Source organism: Apteryx mantelli, chromosome 4 (assembly GCF_036417845.1).
Source record: "Apteryx mantelli isolate bAptMan1 chromosome 4, bAptMan1.hap1, whole genome shotgun sequence".
Lineage (NCBI taxonomy): Eukaryota > Metazoa > Chordata > Aves > Apterygiformes > Apterygidae > Apteryx > Apteryx mantelli.
Genome location: NC_089981.1, coordinates 28,855,324 through 28,874,581, shown reverse-complemented (window position 1 = coordinate 28,874,581; position 19,258 = coordinate 28,855,324). Strand labels below are relative to the sequence as shown.

Below are 19,258 nucleotides of genomic sequence, written 5' to 3'. Positions count from 1 at the left end.
TATATTCATTTATGGTCATCTGCCCTTTCCACTAACTGGAATGCAAGCTATGTATATATGCTCAGGTATGCTTCAGAGTTAGGCCTTTACTATGTTGCAAAGAGGAAGGGGAAGCTGTGCACCAGTGAATGCCTCTGTTAGCATTTGGTGTCATTAGTTTCCATTGTAACTCACCAGCTTGTGCTTAAGAACCTTTTAATATTCTGTTTCAATGAAAAGCACTTCCAAGAGAAACAAGGGAAAATGCTTGGCTCAGACCCACTAACTCTTGTATGGCCTTTTGCTCTTGAGTGGTGGTTAAAAGATCGCTCTTTCAGGTCAAACCACTAACTGCTTTGAAGCTTGTTTTTTCTTCTTCTTTAGGCTTATCATCTATATGGTCTGTCTAATGTGGGAAAACTTAGCTGTGATCTAATTTATGTTGGCCCACGTGACCAAAGAGAGATGAAAAAAAATCCTTTCTATCTGTAAGAAGTTCCATCTGCTCATTTTAAAGCTAGATTGCCTGCTCTGCGTCATGTCAAACAGAAAATGACCTTAATGCAGGCATCCAGTGTAAACAGCTGGGCATGCTTCAAGAGCCTGCTCATGGCTGGCTCCAGTTCACCATGGAGACTCCAAAGTGACTGCTACGACCATGGCCAGGTCTCCTCCAGGAGCTCTTCTCTGGTAAAGTGAAAAGCAGAGTGTGGCAGGGTTGTTCTTCCTGCTGGTCTGGCTTTTTCCTGCCCTCTCACCTGAAAGGAAAGAGATGCAGCTTTGTTGATACTGCTTTGTCATCCAGCTTGGACGTTCGTAAGTCTGGAGATACCCAGCATGGAAAAAAGTGTTTCTCCTTAATGCAAATCTCAGGTCTGCGATTGGGGCCTGACACTCACATGGCCTGTGATCATGGGATTTGTCTTGATCTTTCTCTTCTCCAGCTGATTGTTGTTCAGGCCAAATTTCAACACTACTTATCCCTTTTTACCATGTTGTGTCTTATCTCTCCTTTCCAAATTTGTTATCTCTTCTTTGTCTCTCTGTTTAGCTGCATTCCAGAAAGGGCTTCATTTTCTAAATGGAAAATGGATCATTCTCAGGGTAGCGTCAAATCTTGTGGCTGCAATGGTAGTGGAGGAGTGCATGGCAGAGGAGAATTAAATTTATATCTGCCACGTGCTCAGGCACGCATGGGACAGAAGGTGCTTCAGAAGTGTACGTTGTGCTGACATGTTCTCTCTCTCTTGTCTGACTAATGGATCAGATCCTGGATGAGGTTGAAAGGAGAAGGGGTATATCTGCTGCCTTGGTTTATCCGTTTATGAGGAGTCTGATGGAATCTCCTTTTCCTGCACCTGGAAAGACAATCAAAGTCAAAACCTTCCTGCCTGGAGCTGGAAATGAGGTAAAAAGCAACTGCAAACATTAAAAGTTGAAGCCTTCTTCCTCACCACTCCAATAATAAACAGCAAAAGAGAAACTGGAGGAGACATTTGGGTACTACAAGTTGTGTGAGGTGGCACATCCTCAAAAAGAGCAGTGCAAGAGCTGCCCCGTGTTGATTCGTTAATGCTAATTCCCATTGATGATTATAAACTGATTTATTTTAATATATTTGTTATTTTATCTGTATTAACAAGTTGTGTTTAAAAAAAAAAGTCCATATTACGTTTGGCCTAGTGTAGTTGACAGAACTACAAGTAAGAACTGCTAAGTCTGTACTACTAAGAGCTACAGTGTTGCTGAGCTTTATCACAGTGGTTAAAAGCTAGCATCAGTCTCGGTTTCCGCTGTCAACTGTGCTTGAACAGTCAAGCAAATGGTTGTTAGGGCAAGCCTGATGACTGCTGGTCATGGCATTGGTAGAAGGAGTGATCAGCAGCATTTTTAAACGGCTGTTTTCTGCAATACATGCCCTGTACCTGGCCCTCAAAGCAGTAGTCTTTATTTGGAAAAGCAGGTGATATAAAAGCTTTTTGTGTGTATATGCACACATATAACAGATTTAATTTCATTTTATTACTGATGCAAGTAGCTAGAAGCCTAGCATTACACAACAAATGCCTTGCTGGAAAATGGCAGCACTGGTACCTTGCTTAAAATGTTTTTTATAATTTGAGGGTTACTAGCCATTTGGCACATCAAATTCTGATCTCTGCATGTCCTGCCCTAAATATATGGTAACTCCACTCAGATGGACAAACCTATAGAGAAATTACATTACTGCAAGTGGGAATAGAATTTGGCCCAGTTAGTCCGACCAGAAAAAAAAAATCTTCTCAGAGTCAGTTTTACAGTCATATTACTACTTTTTACATTGAATCATATTTTCTGTGAGTGTAATGCCACTGACTTCAATGGACTGGGCCTATAATGCCACTTGGGATGAAAGGTAAAGGGTTCCTTGTAAAAGTGACTTGCAAGGCATGTTTAGATTATATGCATTTTCTTCTGGAGAAGCAAAGGAAGATTGAGGGGCTGGTATGAGTAACGGCTGTAAGATCTGTTAATGCTTTTTTGATGTGACTCTATCTGGGAACCATGGATCTGCATCTTCTCTCTCCTCAGCTCAAGCTTCTGAACTCTCCCAGAGAAAAATATTGAGATAATTCCAAACAAACAAACAACCCTATTTTGGCTCAGCTTTGCTCTCTGTTATGCTAGTACAAACTCGTTATTTAAATGGAATGCACTGGCTTAATTAGGAACAGAATCTTGTCCTTCCATTGTGGCTCCTCTGGCCTAAACAAAGATGATGATTAATTGGGAAGTAGACAGTATATTTCTTTGTTAAGAACAAACTGAAGCAGAAGGCTTTGCCAAGCAACAGAAAACATCTATGGCATTTGTAAAAGCTGCTGTAACTTGCAATGCATCCTTCCCTGCAGCAAGATTTTGGTGCTGGAAATTTTGCAGCAAACTAGCTCCTTGTGATTTGGCACATAAATATAATTGGAGCTTTCGATCACACTGCTACGGAAGGGACGTGGGCACCTCTGCTGAATGTGAGAGAGGGCAGGCCGCATTCCCTGGAGATGTATTAATGGATCACCATCGTTCCACAATTTGATTCTTACTGCTCTTTGGAGCAACAGCAGGGTGATGAGTATAAAATGCTCTGGTACCGTAATGTTCATGTATTTCAGGCTTTAAAAAAGTTAATCTGCATATAAATATTGTTCTAATAGTGACTTTCTTTTTACAGTTCTCTGTCACTGATCACAAAACAGTATTACATTTTAACTGGTATGAACTGGTTTTGTTTCCAGTATCCTGTGGTCTTGCTGCGGATCATAGCCTTAAAACATTGTGTTTGTGAGGAATTTTGTGAGGGCTGTTCAAGTTTAAACCCAATACAGTATGCTAGTGGAATGCGGTGTCATTTGCATGAAAACACAGAAGTGGTTTAAAGCAATAGAGTGACAGTGATTTTTAGACATATGGAAAGAAGGAGACGTATATATGTTACTGTTAATATGTCTTCAGAGATTTCAACACAGCTTTAAATTGGCCAACTTTTCCCCTTTCCCCTCTGTTTCCTCAAATGCCTCAGTAGTTCATCATTTGCTGTCTTGCACTTCATATATTTCTTCTTCTATTATTCTCTTCTTCATGTTATTTTTCCCTCTTTTCTTTTTTCTGTCCTCCGTCTTCAAGTTCCACATCTGAGCATGTCAATTGCAGAGTAAAAGGAAGATATAATAAAGGAATCAAGCGAAAGGCATTTGAGAAAAGGAAGGAGAGGGCCTGAGGTCATGGATGAAGTGTGAAAATTAGACTTTAAAGGGATGTCAGCAGTCACCATCTAAGACCTGGTCCTGACTCCCCAGTTAAGTATATATATGTATATATCTGTATGACAAAAAAGGCTTTAAACATTAGACAATGAATTACGCTTAATAAAGCCGTGAAAATGAGGTAAATTGGGTTTTAATCTTGCTCAGCACTTAAGTTTAGTCCCTGACCCCTTTCTAAGTGTGAATTTGAATCACTAGCCAAGTTAATACCAAGTTTACATTGCCTTCATGGCTGCTTAAATGCAAACTAACTTGTATCAGGTTAGCCAGTGAAAAGCGTACCCTCCCCTTTTAACCCTGTAGGCTTCCATTCCCAGTGTTTCCAGTTTGTTACTTGCTTCATACTGTTGACTCAGGCAAGCTGTACATCTCTGACAGGGCAGTTAGAAGTCAGAATTATGCCTTCCTAGGAAATGATGGCAGATTTAATGCACATAATTTATTCTGGGAAGAACGATTTGATAGTGAATTGTGTAATATACTGTTCTCTGGGGTGCTGTGACTGCAGCCTCAGTTTGCAAAAGAGGCTGGCGCAGTTCTCCATGTCCCCTCCCCAGTGAGAGGGAGCAGAGCTGGAGGGCAGGGGCCGGGGCGCCAGGTGTCCCTGGTGCGCTGCAGCCTGACCGGGGGAGCTGACTGCCTGTTGTTGAATGTGTGCAGGTGATTGAGCTGCGGCGGCCCATGGACTCGCGCCTAGAACACGTGGACTTTGAATGCCTTTTCAAGTGTCTCAGTGTACGGCAGATCATCAGGATCTTCGCTTCTCTCCTGTTGGAGCGGCGTGTGATTTTTGTAGCAGATAAGCTCAGGTAAGTGGCAAAGGGACCTGAACCACAACATGCTGTTCAGGAGACATCAGTACTGTCTCCTGAAACAAAAGGGTGTAGGAAATGGCCGAAAGGATTGTTGGATGTGAGAATCTGCTCACTGCAGGATTTTGAATATTTTTTATATCAGTGGCAGTAATTTGCATCAGGTGGGTAACACATTCTCCAGCTGTCACTAGCTACAAGCCACTTGTCCTGTCTTATTTCGGTTTGTAAAATGGGGAGGCCAATACTTATCTACTATATATTCAGCTAATGCTTGCACAGTGTTTGGAAGCAATATAGTCCTAGCAATATTTCATTTCTGTTTTGGAACAGAGCTCTCATGAACAGCAGCAGAGATTGTCACTGAAGTGTTCCCCCTTGTGGCTGTTGGTTCCTTGCAGCTCATCAGGGAAGTGGGGTGCTGAAAGTTGCACCCTGATTTGCTCCATGTGATATAGAGAGTCAGCAATAGGGCTAGGTTTGAAATCCTGCAGTAACCAAACCTGTGCAGTGTGCATGTTGAGAATGCCCATATGGTCCTTCCCAGCTAGTCAGGATATTTTTCCTGGTGCTCATGTGACCTGAAAACTTTTCCTTTCTGAAGCTCCGTGTTGGATTTCTTCAGCATACCTCTTAGTTCCCTGCTCTGTGAGTGCTCTCTCCTCCCTGCCTCCCTGGAGGCACGTGCCCTCCCGAGGCATAGGGAGGGAGCACAGCAGGTCACAACTCTGCACGGGAGCTCGGTGTAGGCTCCGTGTGTGGACATCTTAAAGATGACATTCTTTGCTGTGGCATGATAAATAATAAAAGATGGCAAATAAAAGTAAAGAGCTTAATGTATTAGACTCAGGAATATCCAGCATCTTTTAAAAGGACCCAAAAGACTGTATGGATGGTTAAAAACAGATGGATTGACCCAAACAAACTCTGTTAAAAGCTTTGTCAGCCCCATCCTTCTCTGAATGGTTGCCAGAAATAATAGCTGCACTTAGTGGCCGCCAGTGTATAAAATAGCAAAAAATACTTTGCATAGTAAAAGCTTTACAACCTTTAGGGGAGAATTTCTTAAAGCTGTGGACCCTTTTCAGGCTATAAAATGACTTCCTTAGCAGTCTTTCTTGTTTTCTAGAGCAACAAGAACATTTTATTTGATCCGTTCCCCTGTCAGTAACCCTTAGTTTGATCGACCATTTGGGATGATTTAATTTCACATAAACCCCCAGTGAGAATTGTGCAGCTAGTCGAGGGTTTCTGCAGTACTTTAGAAGATATGTGAGTCACTCCCAGGGATTTTGGGGCAGGTGGCTTTTGAAAATACTGCTGATGTGTTCCTTCTGGCTGTTTTTCTACAGCATGCTTAATTACATCGTTCTGCCTGTTTCTATTTTACTGTTCATTTAGCAGAATTAGTGGCACCCCCAAGTGTGACTCTAACTCAGAACAACTCAGAATGACACAGTTCTGTGTTCCTTCAGATGGCACAGTGATTTGAGTGGAAAGGCACAGCAATGGTGTGGGGAAAATGAGGGCTGTACTGTGGTGCTGCCAACCGCTGCTCCACTTCGGAGTTCCCAGTCACTCCTCTGAGAAGTCGTCCTGGTTGGCAAAGTACCTGGAGCCCTTGATCTCTTGACTGCGGGGGCGCTGCTGCGGAGATGGCTTGCTGAAGGAGGCATCCTCCAGTGGTCAGGGCTGAAACAGAAAGCCTTTCCCTGGAACATTTCTGGGGGAAAGCCGGCCTAGCCAATGTCTTATAATGCTTCTGGGCACTGCTCAGTGAAAAAAAAGCATTTAAATCTACTTTGACAGGCTTATGGCAGCTTGGGGTGGAAAACACCCATGTTGCCAATGCTGAGGGCTCATAGTAGCCCAGGATTTGATAGGGCAACCAGGATTTTATACATAGTGCAAGTCTGACTGGATGGTAACAGCTCAGGCTTGTCCATGCAATGGCCTGTTCCTGGAAGCTGCTTCAGACCTACAGGCCTCAGAGCACAGGGGTTTAGGGTGACTCCTTCCTAGAGACAAAGAACTGCTGCCCTCCTTTCTGGCGTGCAGAAATAGGGCACCAGGACCTACAGGAACTAGAAATGATAAAGGTGCTTTTAGCATTGTTTAGATATGTTTACCTCCCTCCCACTGAAAACATTCTCCAGTGAACCCTTCTTTCTGTTGTAAGAGCCATCCAGTTAGGGGCTGTTAGGTACTTTGAGAAAGGAGAGGATTCAGACAGATCAGAGGCCTGCAAGGTTTTGTGAAAACAAACAGAATCCAAGCAGCATCGGCTGATGGCCACTCTTGCAAATAAGTGACCTGTTCATATGTAAAAAGTTGACTTATTGTGGTTATTTTAGGTGCATTATTTTGTTTTGTTTAAAAAAAAAAAAAAAGAGTATGATGTAATCTGACCTGGTAGGTAAGGCCCTGGATTAAGACTCAGGAATCCTGAGTTTTCTTCCTGAACCCACTGACCTGTGGTGTGACACATGCAGGAAACTTGACTCCTCTCTTTCTTTTGTCCTTCTCTTCTTTTGTCTGGTCTGTCTGGGATTCTGAGCTCTTTAGGACGGAGACAGTTTCTTGCTCGGTGTGTGAACACAGTTATACCTGATATAGTGTGGCTCCCTCTCAGCACAGGGAGCTAGGCAGTTCTGTAAAAAAGAAACTAATGAGTCCTTTGACAAAGGCCTGGAGAAAGCAACAGTAAGAAGTGGATTTAAATTCAATATTTACTGAGGTTTTCATGGTTTAAATGGGGATGAAGTCTAAAATGAAACACTCCAGCTTTGAGCTAATAACTGTCTGTCTTGGAGCCTTTGGCTTGTCTGACATGAATTTTGTTTATAGGCACCATGGCTGAAGCTGAAGGAGTTTACCAGTAATGTGGAAAAAAAAGAAGTGAAATATCTTACAGGTCCAGTCTATGGGCCCGAAGAACCAGAGCAGGAAATTAAAAAGATTTTACAAGGGTTTGATTTCTGTATGTACCCAGAAACTAGCTTAGAAAGAAATGATGTTGAGGTTCAGGCTTCAAACAATGAGATGCAATGGGCTTTTGTGGCTGCCTATTTAACAGGTCTCTAAGCAATAAAAGATTTCACACATTATACAAGTTTGGGAAAGTCAGGCCTAGTGAAGTGAGATTCATTTAATAAATTGTTATTTATGGTGCTTACAATGCCCAGAATGTGAAAATCTATAGTCCTTGATCTTTGTTCAGAAGAGGAGGTTGCTGTTTTCAACACAAAAAGTGATGCTACCAGCAATGAGGAAACAAGATTAAGGTTCAAATGACAGGACTGTGAGTTTGCCTTGGTTAGTTATGCATGTGTGCATTTAGGGGTTTTTTTTTTTTTAATAGGCTGCTTATATATTTTTTTCTGCTTGGAATTGGGTGAGTAAATCCTTTCAGCAATTTGCTCACCTTCAAAAGTGAATTCGACTCTGCCAGTGACCTCTCGGTATTTTGCTTTCCATGAACAGTCAGTGGAGAAATGATGATAATAAAGAAATTTGGAATAATAGTAGTAATAATAATAAACAACTCATAAAAGGGCAGCTTAAAGCTCCAATTCCTCAAATGTCTGCTGAAAGCATAACTGAGATGGTATGTCCCATCCCAGTCCAAATCCTGGTCCCAGTTGGGAGCTCCTATTTCTGTTCCCAACATTCTGCCTGTTCACCCCAACTCCGAGAAATCCCATGACTCTGCCAGCTGCAGAAGGAGAGCTACACTGGAGTAACCCCCTGGGGTTTGAAAAGACTAGGCAGCAGATGGAAAATAAGTGGGTTCTACAGCTCAGGGGACCTTGATATTGCTGCAGGCACAAAGGTAGCAACAGAAAATAAATAGAAAGCAAACAGTGGAGGAAAAATATTTCTGTGCTTGTTTTATTTTTATGCTGAGGAAACAAATTTGTGGGTGTGCTTGCTGAGGGGGTAATGTATCCGTGCCTGTGAGAACAGTTTTTTTGACTTTTCCCCTGAATGTTTGGAGAAGGGGAAAGTAAGTCCCTGGGCATCTCAACGTCCCTTTGTTATAACCCAACTTTTTGAAATAGAAAACACTCTTGCTGTAATCCTCTATATTGTGAAGAACACTGAGCATATTTTGCCAACTTTTCACATGTGGGTCCAATCCAAAGCCAGCCGGAGTCGGTAGGAGCATCTGAATGAGGCTTGTCTTTTGCTGCAGGTCTACATCCAAGAATATTCCTCTTCAGTGCTCTTTATGAAGTTTTAGGGGTTGTGAAAGGAGTCTGTAGAGTCCCTGCTCTTGTAAAAGACAAAGTAAGTTCACATTGTTGTAAATTTTTCTGAAATGAGATATTTAAGATACTTCTCAGTGATGCAGGAGCATGGCCTTGAGGAAAATGTCCTCCACTGGTAGCAATGGGATTTGTGCTCCTAAACCATTTAGGAAAGCTTGAAAATGTACCCTGAGGCAAAGGTATGACAGGCCTTTCTCCGAGTGGTAGTGCCAGCTCAAAGAGCTCTCCTCCTGCTTCCCGCTGTCTGTTGCTGCCCTGTCGCTGGTCCTCCCCCACCCCCGGAGGCTGTGCCGGCCCAGCCACAGCAGGGAAAAACCTCATTTTGCTGAGTTTTTGCAAGCCAGGGGAGCCCTCTCAGCTGGTCACAGCATGAGCTTGCATGCTGGGGCAGGATAGAGCAGGGCCCTGGGGCTGGGGTAGGGTTGGGATGGGCACTCTTTAAGCTGGTGTTGCCACTGAAAGATGTATCACCTACTGTCCTTAGGTGTGAGCCAGGTGGACTCAGAGTATGTAGCTCAGGCCTTAGTTCTTCCCAATTCCAGCAGTCCAGAAGTCAACCCACAAGACTTCATCTGTGTGCAAGGCAGATGTGAGGGAATGAGGCTGAGGTAATGCTGGGTGTTATGACAGAGAACTTCAGTGCAGATAAAGCTCCTGCACATCAGTGTCTTCCTCCCTTAGGGATGCTGCAGACAACTCCGTCTCTCCAAGGAAAGGAATGTGTTCTCCTCCCTGGTTCTCTGCCAGCTCATATGCCCCCGCAAGCATAGGGGGAGCCTGGCCCCAAGACCGACAGCAGTCTGTCACCTGCTGTGGTATGGCCCCATGAACCCTCCTCTGCAGTGCTCACCCCATAAAGGCAAGAGGCACTGTTGTTAGTAGTAGCTAGGCCCCTGCGAGATGGGAAGACTTGCAGTAAAGGATGAAAACCTCTCTGCCCCTTCCTAAACTATTTTGGACTGTCAGGAGAAATCTGTAGTCCAGCACAATTGTAGAAAGCTCAGGTAGATCCTAGACCTTACCAAAGGTTATAGGCTCCAGACAGGAACACTGACTAATACAGGATAAAGGCATAAATATGTAGATAGCGGGGGGGAAGTCATCCCGCAGGCACGTCTCTGTTAACTTTGTGGAGCAAAAAGGGAGCAGAGTGTACTTGTATACAAGGGCAAAGGCTTTCAGAACAAACAACAGCATTTCCCTAATCTTGTGGACAGAGACAGTTTGGGGCTGTCCTTGTTACGTTCAGGATGTTCAGAGAACCTTGACGCTTGTCTTCATATTTGAATCCATTGTTTTGGGAGTCATGAGGCCATGCTAGAAAGCAGCACATTTAACAGTTAGGAGGCAGCCTGGTCGCAGTCTCTCAGTGCCTAGCTAGAAGAAGGATTTTAGGGCCCTTTCATCTAACAAACAAAGTCATAATACGATCCCGTGGCTGGAGTTAGCATTTGCAAAACCAAATGGGAGATAGGTTACAACTTTTTAGTAGTAGAAGTAAATTATTGTTTCTCAGCCCTGTAGCAAGGTCAAGTGGAAAAGCAAGAGTAGCTAAACTTTAGGGCAGATTACTGAGGTGAAAGCTCTTTCCCTATTTTCAGACTTTTTTTTTTTAATAACAGTAGGATGTAATTCTTACAAACTAATCCTGCAAATAATAGACCTGACCAGGCTCACCTGCTTCCAGCTCCTTTCCAGTAGTCTGTCATATTGTAAAACTTGTAAAACCTTTTAACCTGCAGGTTAAGAGGTAAAAATACATGTGTTAGGGCAAAGAGAGAATGTGTGCTCAGTAAACACACAGTGAGCTTTGGCCAGTAATAAAAATTCCTTTACTTTCCCACTGTCACAGAAACCTCCACAAAAAAACAGTGAGACAAATTTGACAGTAAACACATGCCAGAAACCCACTCGCGAGGGAGAATTTGCTGTGGCTGGTCTCCAGCTGTTGCTGTTTATTCCTGTTCTGTACCATTTCTCAGGACAGATTGCAGGAGATGTACCCAGATCACAGCTACATCTTCTCTTGGTCACATCTGGCACAGCCCTATGTTGAGCTAGAACTTCAATTCTTTGTTTCGAGGAAAACTTTTTCTTTCAGTCATTGTAAGTTCATTGAAGAAGGTGTTCAGAAATGCAATCCAGTGCACCTACTGGAATGTGGAATAGCTCACAGATCTTGCATCTAAACTGAAGAGAAATCAGGATGACTGTCTTTCCTGCTGGTATTTTTTTATCCAAAGGTCTTTAAGTGCTTTCTGAAGATGGTAAAGATTATTATGCTTGTCTGGTCTGATATGCTGAGCACAAGCTAGGAAATTTCTCTCACTAATTCCTGCAGTGGAAGAAATGATCGCTTGTATAATTATCGAATATGTAATCATGCCTAATAGACAGAATGTATTCTATGGCAAAAACATCCAGTTCTCATGTAAATAAACAGTATTTCCGTTTCCTCCAGTGAGAGCTGGATCAGCTCCAGTTGATGAGTGATTTAGAAACCAAGGACCACCCGTTTCACTTAAGGTAGAGCAACTTGCAGCTGTGTTCATCTTTTATATAAAAGATACATCCTCTGGAGTCTATCTGAGTCTCTGTTACCTTTTCTGCAATCACTTTCCTTTTGTGAGGCTTTGATTTTTCTCAGTCTGCTTGCATCATGAAGCATTACTAAGTAGAAACATATATTCTTAAAAAAAAGAAACCTTAAACCCTCTTTAAAATATGTGTTTCTTTGCCCTGATGTGGCTGTAATTTACTGATATTCTGCTTCCTTCTTTCCTGCCAAATGTAGCTGTATTCTTCTTTGAATGGGTTGTTTGAATGTAGCCCAGTCCTGCAAGATGCTGAGTGCCTTGTCTTACAGTCTATGTGCTAGAACAGGTGTTCAATGTGACATGAAATTAATGGTTTAAGGTAGCTAGCAGAGCTGTCACTTAAGATTTCTGAGAGAGAATTTTTCCACTTTATTCTCCCCCTCTCATGAGATACTTACATTTTGTACCGCTTGGATTATGTTACTCTGGCACACACATTCTGTGGTGATTGAGGCCAATATACGAGCTGTACATTGACAGTATTTCAGATAGATTTTCTCAGGAAATGTGTGTCAGGCAGAAGAGACAGCCTGAGAAACAAAATGAACTTTCTAAGTCTCTGGCTTGTTTAAGATTCAGCAGTTTCAGAGAAAAGCAATCTAATAATGACATTTTTAATATGCAGTAAACTTTGATGGCATTTTTAGTATGCTGTGCCACAAGAAGGGTAGAGTTTTTTCCTCCTTTTCCTTGTTCCCTCCTGCCCTTCTTCATTCTAGACTTTGGCCAAAGCTCTGCAGTGGAAAAACATGATGATTATCTCACTTATGATTTGTGCAACAAAATTCTTCTCCGTCCCCATGAAAGAGAATGGGATAAGAAGATGACCATGTTGTTTGGTAGTTCTCTTCTGGATCACTTATTAGCACAATAACTGTATGGCAATAATTTGTAGCATTTTCCCAACTCAACCTCCAGCTCCCAGGAAGGGGATTTAAAAAGATTCCCTGTTTTCAGCTTTTGAATGAGAAGGATCGGGGGGCTGGGATTTCTTTTGTCCTCCTTTGTTACTGACTAGAAAAATTCTTCCTCCTACTTTACAGCTGTCATGTTGTTACTAGTGCAGTGATTGCCTGCCAGTCTGAAACCACCAGTGTGTGCGTTAACAAAGCCCAGTGGAAGCGAAGGTCTCAGTGTGGAAAAACCAACAAGTAGCTAATACTCCTCTGCAGCACCTGGGCAGAACCACGTTTGTTATGGATGTGTGCTAAGAAACTGTCATGCAGGGAAGGACTTGCATAACTCTGTGGGCACTAAGGATATCTTTCCACTTTGAAATGCTGTTTTTTCTTTTAACCACCTGACACAGCTTGGGCAGGTGGCTGATGTGTCCAGTGAATGATTTCTTGCCAAAAATCTTATTTGCTTGAACTTTATGGAAAGTATGTTTGAATGCCAGTGACTTGAAAAGCCAGATCCTAGTTCTGAAGGGCACTTCGCATGTCTCTTTCTCCAGGGCTTTCATATGTCTCCCTCCTCATGCACTAATATTACAGAAGCAAAAAACAATGTCACATTCCTCTTTAATCACCTTTCTTCTGCTTTGTTTTAAATGAAGTACTTCAAAGCTATTCTCTGAGAGAGAGATCTCTTGACAATGCATTCCCATGTGATGCATCACGAATTTGTATCATCAGCCAGAGTTGTGCTTTTGTCAGTTATCTGTAGGAACTTAGACTGTCCGTTAGTCAGATGTTCCAGACAGGTAGGAGTTGAATTCTGAAGATGCAGTTCTTAATGAAGTAAAATTAATTACTAATTAGTGTTAAGTCATGATAATTTTTGGAAATTTTGCATGAAATATTTGTCTTCCAATATTTGGATGACAAAAAAAAGAAAGCCCCCTCTAGAGTCAAAATGAACTCTGTACTTGGATAGTCTTGGAAAGTATACCCTAATGAGTTGTGTAACTGTAAAACATTGAAAGTCTGAATTACTTTAACTAGCCAACAAATCCAGTGGCTTTAAAGTAGGAATCCCTGAGAGCACATCAAACTTCTGTCCATCTCTATTTAGCTGGGAGACATCATCCCATCAGGGTGGACAGCTCTCTGGCCTTGGCCATTCCTGACGTTGTCACCTCCTGGCTGCACTATGGCATTGTAATGTACCTGCTCATTCCTAAGCTGTCAACCTGTAAGCCACAGTCAGCACAGACTGCTGCAGCAACCCTCTGTTGTCACATGGGCTACCGTAAACATTACAGGCATAATCTTTGCTCTCTTTGTTGTTATCTTAGAAAATACTAGAAGTTAAGGTCTTTTCCCTTGGCATGTGTCTTAGCACAGTGCCTAGCATATCAACATAGTACCTGAGGTTCTGTGATATTCTCTGTTCTGGTATAATGGAACTTTTTATCGTGATAGAAAAGCTTTTCTGTGCACATGATTCTGGAAGAAACTTCCGTGGGGGAGTGATGAAAGGACAGGCAAGCACCGCCATGGGCCCTCACCCCTCAGTCTCACATTCTCTGGTGTGCTTGTAATGCGCCATCAGGAGGCATTTGGGTAATGACAGTGAGGCTGCTGATGCAAGTGTAGCGGTAGGATAAGATAGCACAAGATAGGAGAGGGTTTTGCAAGCTTAAGTTACAGGGATGTGCTCAGAGGAAACTTGGAAAGTTCAGAATTCACCTTCCAGTCAAGTAAGCAACCGCTGCATCCTGAACTTCCTGGCGCTACCCAGATCTTCACAGATTTACCTGAAGGTATTAAGATCAAGACTGCTGCAGTACTTTGGTATCTGCACCTGCAGTGTTGGCCTGGACAGATTCACAATTAATACAAGGGCAAGAAGCAAATAACTTAAATATAGCAATTAGTAAGGAATCTTCCCAACCTTTTTGCATGTCAAACAAGCCGGTTTTGTTAATTTGGTTTCATGTGAGATATCAGCAGAAAAGCATTACATGACAGTTGAGATTCAACATGAAATTAAGCCTGAAAAGGAAATAAACAGATTATAGAACGGTCAATGATTTCCGTAATTATTGCCTTTCACTCGAGCACAGGTGTAACAGCTGACCGTGCAGAGACTGCTGGCCCCTCTGCACCGTCCTCTCTGAGACTAGCCGTGGCAGGAGCAAACACGGCAGTAAATTCTCCTTGCTGTAGGCAGCTGAGGTCCATGTGTGCTGCAGAGCTTTTACCCCATCTTAGTCAGAGGGGCTGGCTTTGCTCCCCCCCGCAGGAGAGGGGGACTGCCGGGACGCCTGTGCCTAGCTCTGCGGGGTCTGCCCTTGCCTCCACCTGTATCCAAAGATGACTTTGAATCCTGTTTCCTGCCAGCACAGTGCTGTGATGCTGAGACGGACAAGGTGCCGTGGCTGCAGCTGGACAGTCCTTCTCCCTGTGCACCCATAGCGGCAGTGGGCCCTTTTCGGAGGGACTCTGCCACAGGAAACTGAGTCCAGTGGAAAAAAACCAAACTATTTAATTACTAAATTAAAATCAGAATTAAATTATTAAAAGTTATTAGATAAATTAAAAATTCATTAAAAATAAATTAAAATTATTTACTATCTTCAAACGTTACAATATCTACTTCCAAACCACCTTATAAAGGCTTGAAGAATTCTCTGTAGTTTACGCCTGAAGGGCTTCCAGAAAAGCCAAAAAGTATTCAAATTTCAGAAGCTGAAACGCACCTTGCTGACAAGCAGAGGCTGACTTTACAGCCATTCAAACAGCTCTCTTTTCCACAGCAGTCAGGGTACTTGTGGTTCAAAAGGGGCTGTCATGTCTTTTGTGTGTACTTGCGGGCTTATCTGATTAAAATAGAAGTGGAAAAAAGGTCATTTAGGCTTCACTTCAGCAAAATACTTCTGCGCAATGAAAGTAAATTAAGGTTGAAATTTGTGCATAAGTAGTTTGCTGAATCAAGGCCTAAAAGAGTATTTTGCTTGTTCCCTTATGCTTGTTTTTTATTTTGTGAAGCCAAATGTGAACTAACTATAATTCTTACTGCTCTGTAGTCATTAGAAATAGCTTTTCTACCAGTGCCCAGACAGATTACTGTATTAGAATCAATTTGTATTTGAGTCAAAGAGCAATAAATTGAGGATAAATTCTGGTGTTCATTTTGATCATAATTTTCTCTCTTTCACATGCAGATATATAATTGTTGTGGAGGAAACTTGTCTTTTCAGTTTGTAAGTTCTTCCTGATAGAAGCTGTGTTTTTGTGTGTGTTTGCTAATCACCAAGCTGCTGTGTAATGGGGGGGGACAAGACTGGCAGAAGTGTAAGAGCTTTGGTTATATCTGTGCTTCTGCATCAGGAGTTGGCTTTGGGAGTTTGGCTCTCCCATAGCTTCAGCTACGCCGATGTCGGGCCCTTCCCTTGCGCTGCTCCCGTCGAGCTCAGCCTCCGTGGCAGAATGAGGACGGATAAGGGGAATTGGCAGCTTGTCAGTCCCTGCCTCCGCCAGGAGGAGCAAGGAGGGCAAAGCTTTGCAGTGACCTTTCCATTTGTCTCCTCGTGCAGAACACAGTCTTTAGCCATGTTCACCTGCGATGGCTTTCCCTGGTCCTTGCATGGTTCAGCCCAGCCAGTCCCTGTCCCACCCCTTCACTCTGCGTCCCAGCCTCTTTGCCCTCAGTTCACTTTGCTTTTCCATCTGCTCGCCAGGCTCATTTTGTCTTCCTCCCCTCCTGTTCCTGCATTTGGTTTTTATTCTTTAATTTAATTCTGCATTTAAGGCAGCCACCTCCCTTCCTTCCCTTACCTTCCTGAGGGTTCCCTGCAAGGGCAGGAGGCTTCTGTCTCTTGGATGCAGACTTTCTGCTCTCAGCTGTGGTTCCCAGTGCTCAGTGTAGCCCAGGGCTACAATGGAAAGGAAGGTGCTGCTTAGTGTGGATAATTTCTTCTGAAGAAATCAGCTGTGAAGATGCATCTCTGCTTAGTATGCACAAAATTATTATTTTAAGAGGGCTTCTAGCATATCCAAATTAGAGCAAGTTTACACATCAATAATAGATGTCAAGTCCTTGGCACACAGGCCACCACCTCCTGCCAGCCTTCAAGTCTTTGCCACCAAAGCATGCCACTGTTTCACAGAAAAGGGCATCAAAGATGTTTTATATAGCAAAATAGTATCTTTTTTATTTGGCCTTGTTCTTGGAAGCAACCTGATCTAATGTTGAACAAGGAGGTAGGACCAGATGACCTCCTGAAGTCCCTTTCCACCTAAATTATTTTATAATTCTGTATTATTTTGCCTGAAATTGGAAAACAGAAAAAGTTATCCAGAGGCAGACACACAAACTTAAAAAATTCAGGGAAAAGTGTTAACTTTTGAATCCTGCTCATGTGAAAACAGTGCCTTCCAAAAGAAAGCTACACTACTAATAGGCAGGTTTCCCAGACCCATGAGTAACTGCAGGTCTTATGCATGAATGTATAGAGGTATCTTTTTAAACTCTAATCAGCATTGATGTTACCCATGACAGCCTTGATTCTCAAGCATCTTCATTTCAGCTTCGCTTCAGTATTAAGTTACAAGCACAAAGCTATTTATTGCCTCATGTTGTTCCTGTGCAGAAGGTTACCCCGTATGCTTCCTGCAGTCGTCTTCTGTGACAGCCCGCTCCCTGCCATGCCTGCGCCTGACGCTGCGCCCCTGAATGTCGCTATTGTTCGGGAAGGCCTGTGCTAGCACATTCTGTGACTTGGGGCCTTTTCTCACGGCCATAGCCAGGCAATCAGATTGCTCCATCACCATGCGCTTTTTTCCTGCAGCAACAATGACTCACATGATTTTATTTTGAATTGTTCATGCAGTAGGTCTTCTTGCTACAATTCTGCAAAACATGTCATTTCTTTGGTTTGAGTCAAAAGAAATGAATTCCAGATTTTTTTCCTTTTCAATGCCCTAGAGTGATCAAATGAGACACGATCAGCAATAATTTTGCATATGTAGAAATGCCAGCATGTCTGACAATCTAATGTTGCCTGGCAAAATGGAAATGTCCTGCACTGTTGTATCAAAGATGGAAACCTGAATTCTCTTTTCTTCCTCCCTGGTCTATTTGGTGGTATCAGGGTTAAAGCAAATGCATCCTCACAGCACAGCAGTCCCTGGAGCGAAGCAGAAGCCATTGATGCTGGGGGGCCCGGGGTGCAACGCAGCCTCAGGAAGAGGTGCCTGGGGCCGGGGCTGGGGCAGGGGCTGCAGCTGAGCGTGCGCACTGCGCAGTGCGGAGCGGGTGTCCTCACGCTGACTGCACCCGCTGTGCCTGCGGGTAATGGCCTCCCTGGTCACCCAGCTTTTCAAACAGCCCAGGGGTCTTCAGGTGCTTCCTTGGAAGCTGACCTCTGGCAGAAAGCCTGAAAGAGCTGATAATGGCTAGGCAGCTGGAGTATGGATACTGGTATATTTTCATTTCTGTCTCGTCCCTGATGCTATTACTTGCTCTTATCCACCTGAATAAAACTGTTGCTCTTACCTAGTTTTATCCACCTGGAGCTTTCCTAGAGAGAAGCCTTTATTTTCTCAAAGTGCAGGTGCGTACTGTGTCCAGCACAGTGGAGTTCTGCTTTAGTGCCAGCATGAGTAGTAACAGCATTTTTACATGCACTCCATCTCCCATTCAAATGGTAGCAGTCTGCTTCGATTTTTCCTTCCATTTTCCCCTCTTTATGTGATGCCTTTCAAGCAGTCTGTTCTGTCCTTCCTCTCTGCCTCTGCACTTTGTGTGTGTTGGAGGAGGAGACCACCTGAACTCTCAGCCTTGTAATCGTTTCCCAGTGTCTTTTAGAGAGTCCTCTGCAAATCTTTCAGACCATTTTATTTTATCTTGCAGAGTTGCCACAGATCTCTCCCTCTTTCTCACTCTCTCTCGGAGACTGGAGTTAATCCAAGATTTAGAGGGGTGTTGAGGAGTGTAGGAGGGAAGTGTCAAGCAGCTGTGTCTGCTGTGGAGTTTATCAGTGGCACAAGGGTAGGAGCTACCCCAGGAAAGCACTGCTGTGGCCTGTGAGTAGACGTGTGGGTGTGCAATCTGCACCTGAGCCGAGGTGTCACGCCTGGAAACGACAGAGCCTCCAGGCTCCAACCGGACCGTGGGGAGGAAGGGTTGTGGGGCAGGAAGGTAACTTGCTCATGGAGCAGTTGTGGGTTGGAGCATGTACGCATTAAAAACGACGGATGAAAGGGTTCAGTAAATGTGAAGAGAGTAACATAATTAAATCAGCAGGGAGAAATGAGAAACATAAAAAGGTTGTGGAAAAGTAAACACAGGCCATGTTTACTTCTTTGTGAATTTACATTTTTGGCTACATTTCTCCATTCAAGGAAATGGAGGGAACCAGATTCTGGTAATCAGTGCCAGTCATGTGCCTGGTCTGGAGCATCTGCACAGCGCAGAGCTGGCACCAGCCGCCAGGGCGCCGGAGCCGGTGTGGGGTTTGGCCCTGCAGCAGGTGGTGGCCCACTGCTCTCCTGGTGCAGGTGCCTCCCCTTTCAGTGTAGCTGCCCAAAGCCCTGTGCAGACATGCCCAGAGTAGCAAGGTGACTGCGGGGAGGCCCACTGGCACATGGCTGTTGTACTAGAGGCGCAGTCCTAGATGTAGGAGGCACTCGCAGCCTGAGACTCTCAAATTTGTGAGAGATAGTGCTGGAGAGGGGAATGAGAAGGAATACAATTTTTTCTCTGTAACAAAAACCAAAAATTGTTAGCAACAATAAGAGTTATCAACTGTACCTGGAGAATTATTTCCAATATGAGTAGTATGTGTAATTCAGAATGACTTCTGACATTTCGTGAGAGCTGGTGACTTGCAGTACGCAAGGAGCTGCAGC

The 19,258-nt window shown here is 43.5% G+C and overlaps 1 protein-coding gene across 10 annotated transcripts in view; it reads left to right on the top strand.

Annotated features, from left to right (window-relative positions):
• The window catches only part of DENND2B (DENN domain containing 2B), a 195,012-nt gene that overhangs the window by 164,154 nt on the left and 11,600 nt on the right, over positions 1-19,258 (top strand). For all 10 annotated transcript variants that reach the window (XR_010884070.1, XR_010884069.1, XR_010884067.1 and 7 more), the window contains 2 exons: positions 1,247-1,387; positions 4,440-4,588. Coding sequence is in view for 6 of the 10 variants with exons in the window: in XM_067296093.1 (XP_067152194.1) it covers positions 1,247-1,387; positions 4,440-4,588 (290 nt within the window). In the remaining 4 variants the exon portion in view is untranslated. The remainder of the gene's footprint in view (positions 1-1,246; positions 1,388-4,439; positions 4,589-19,258) is intronic.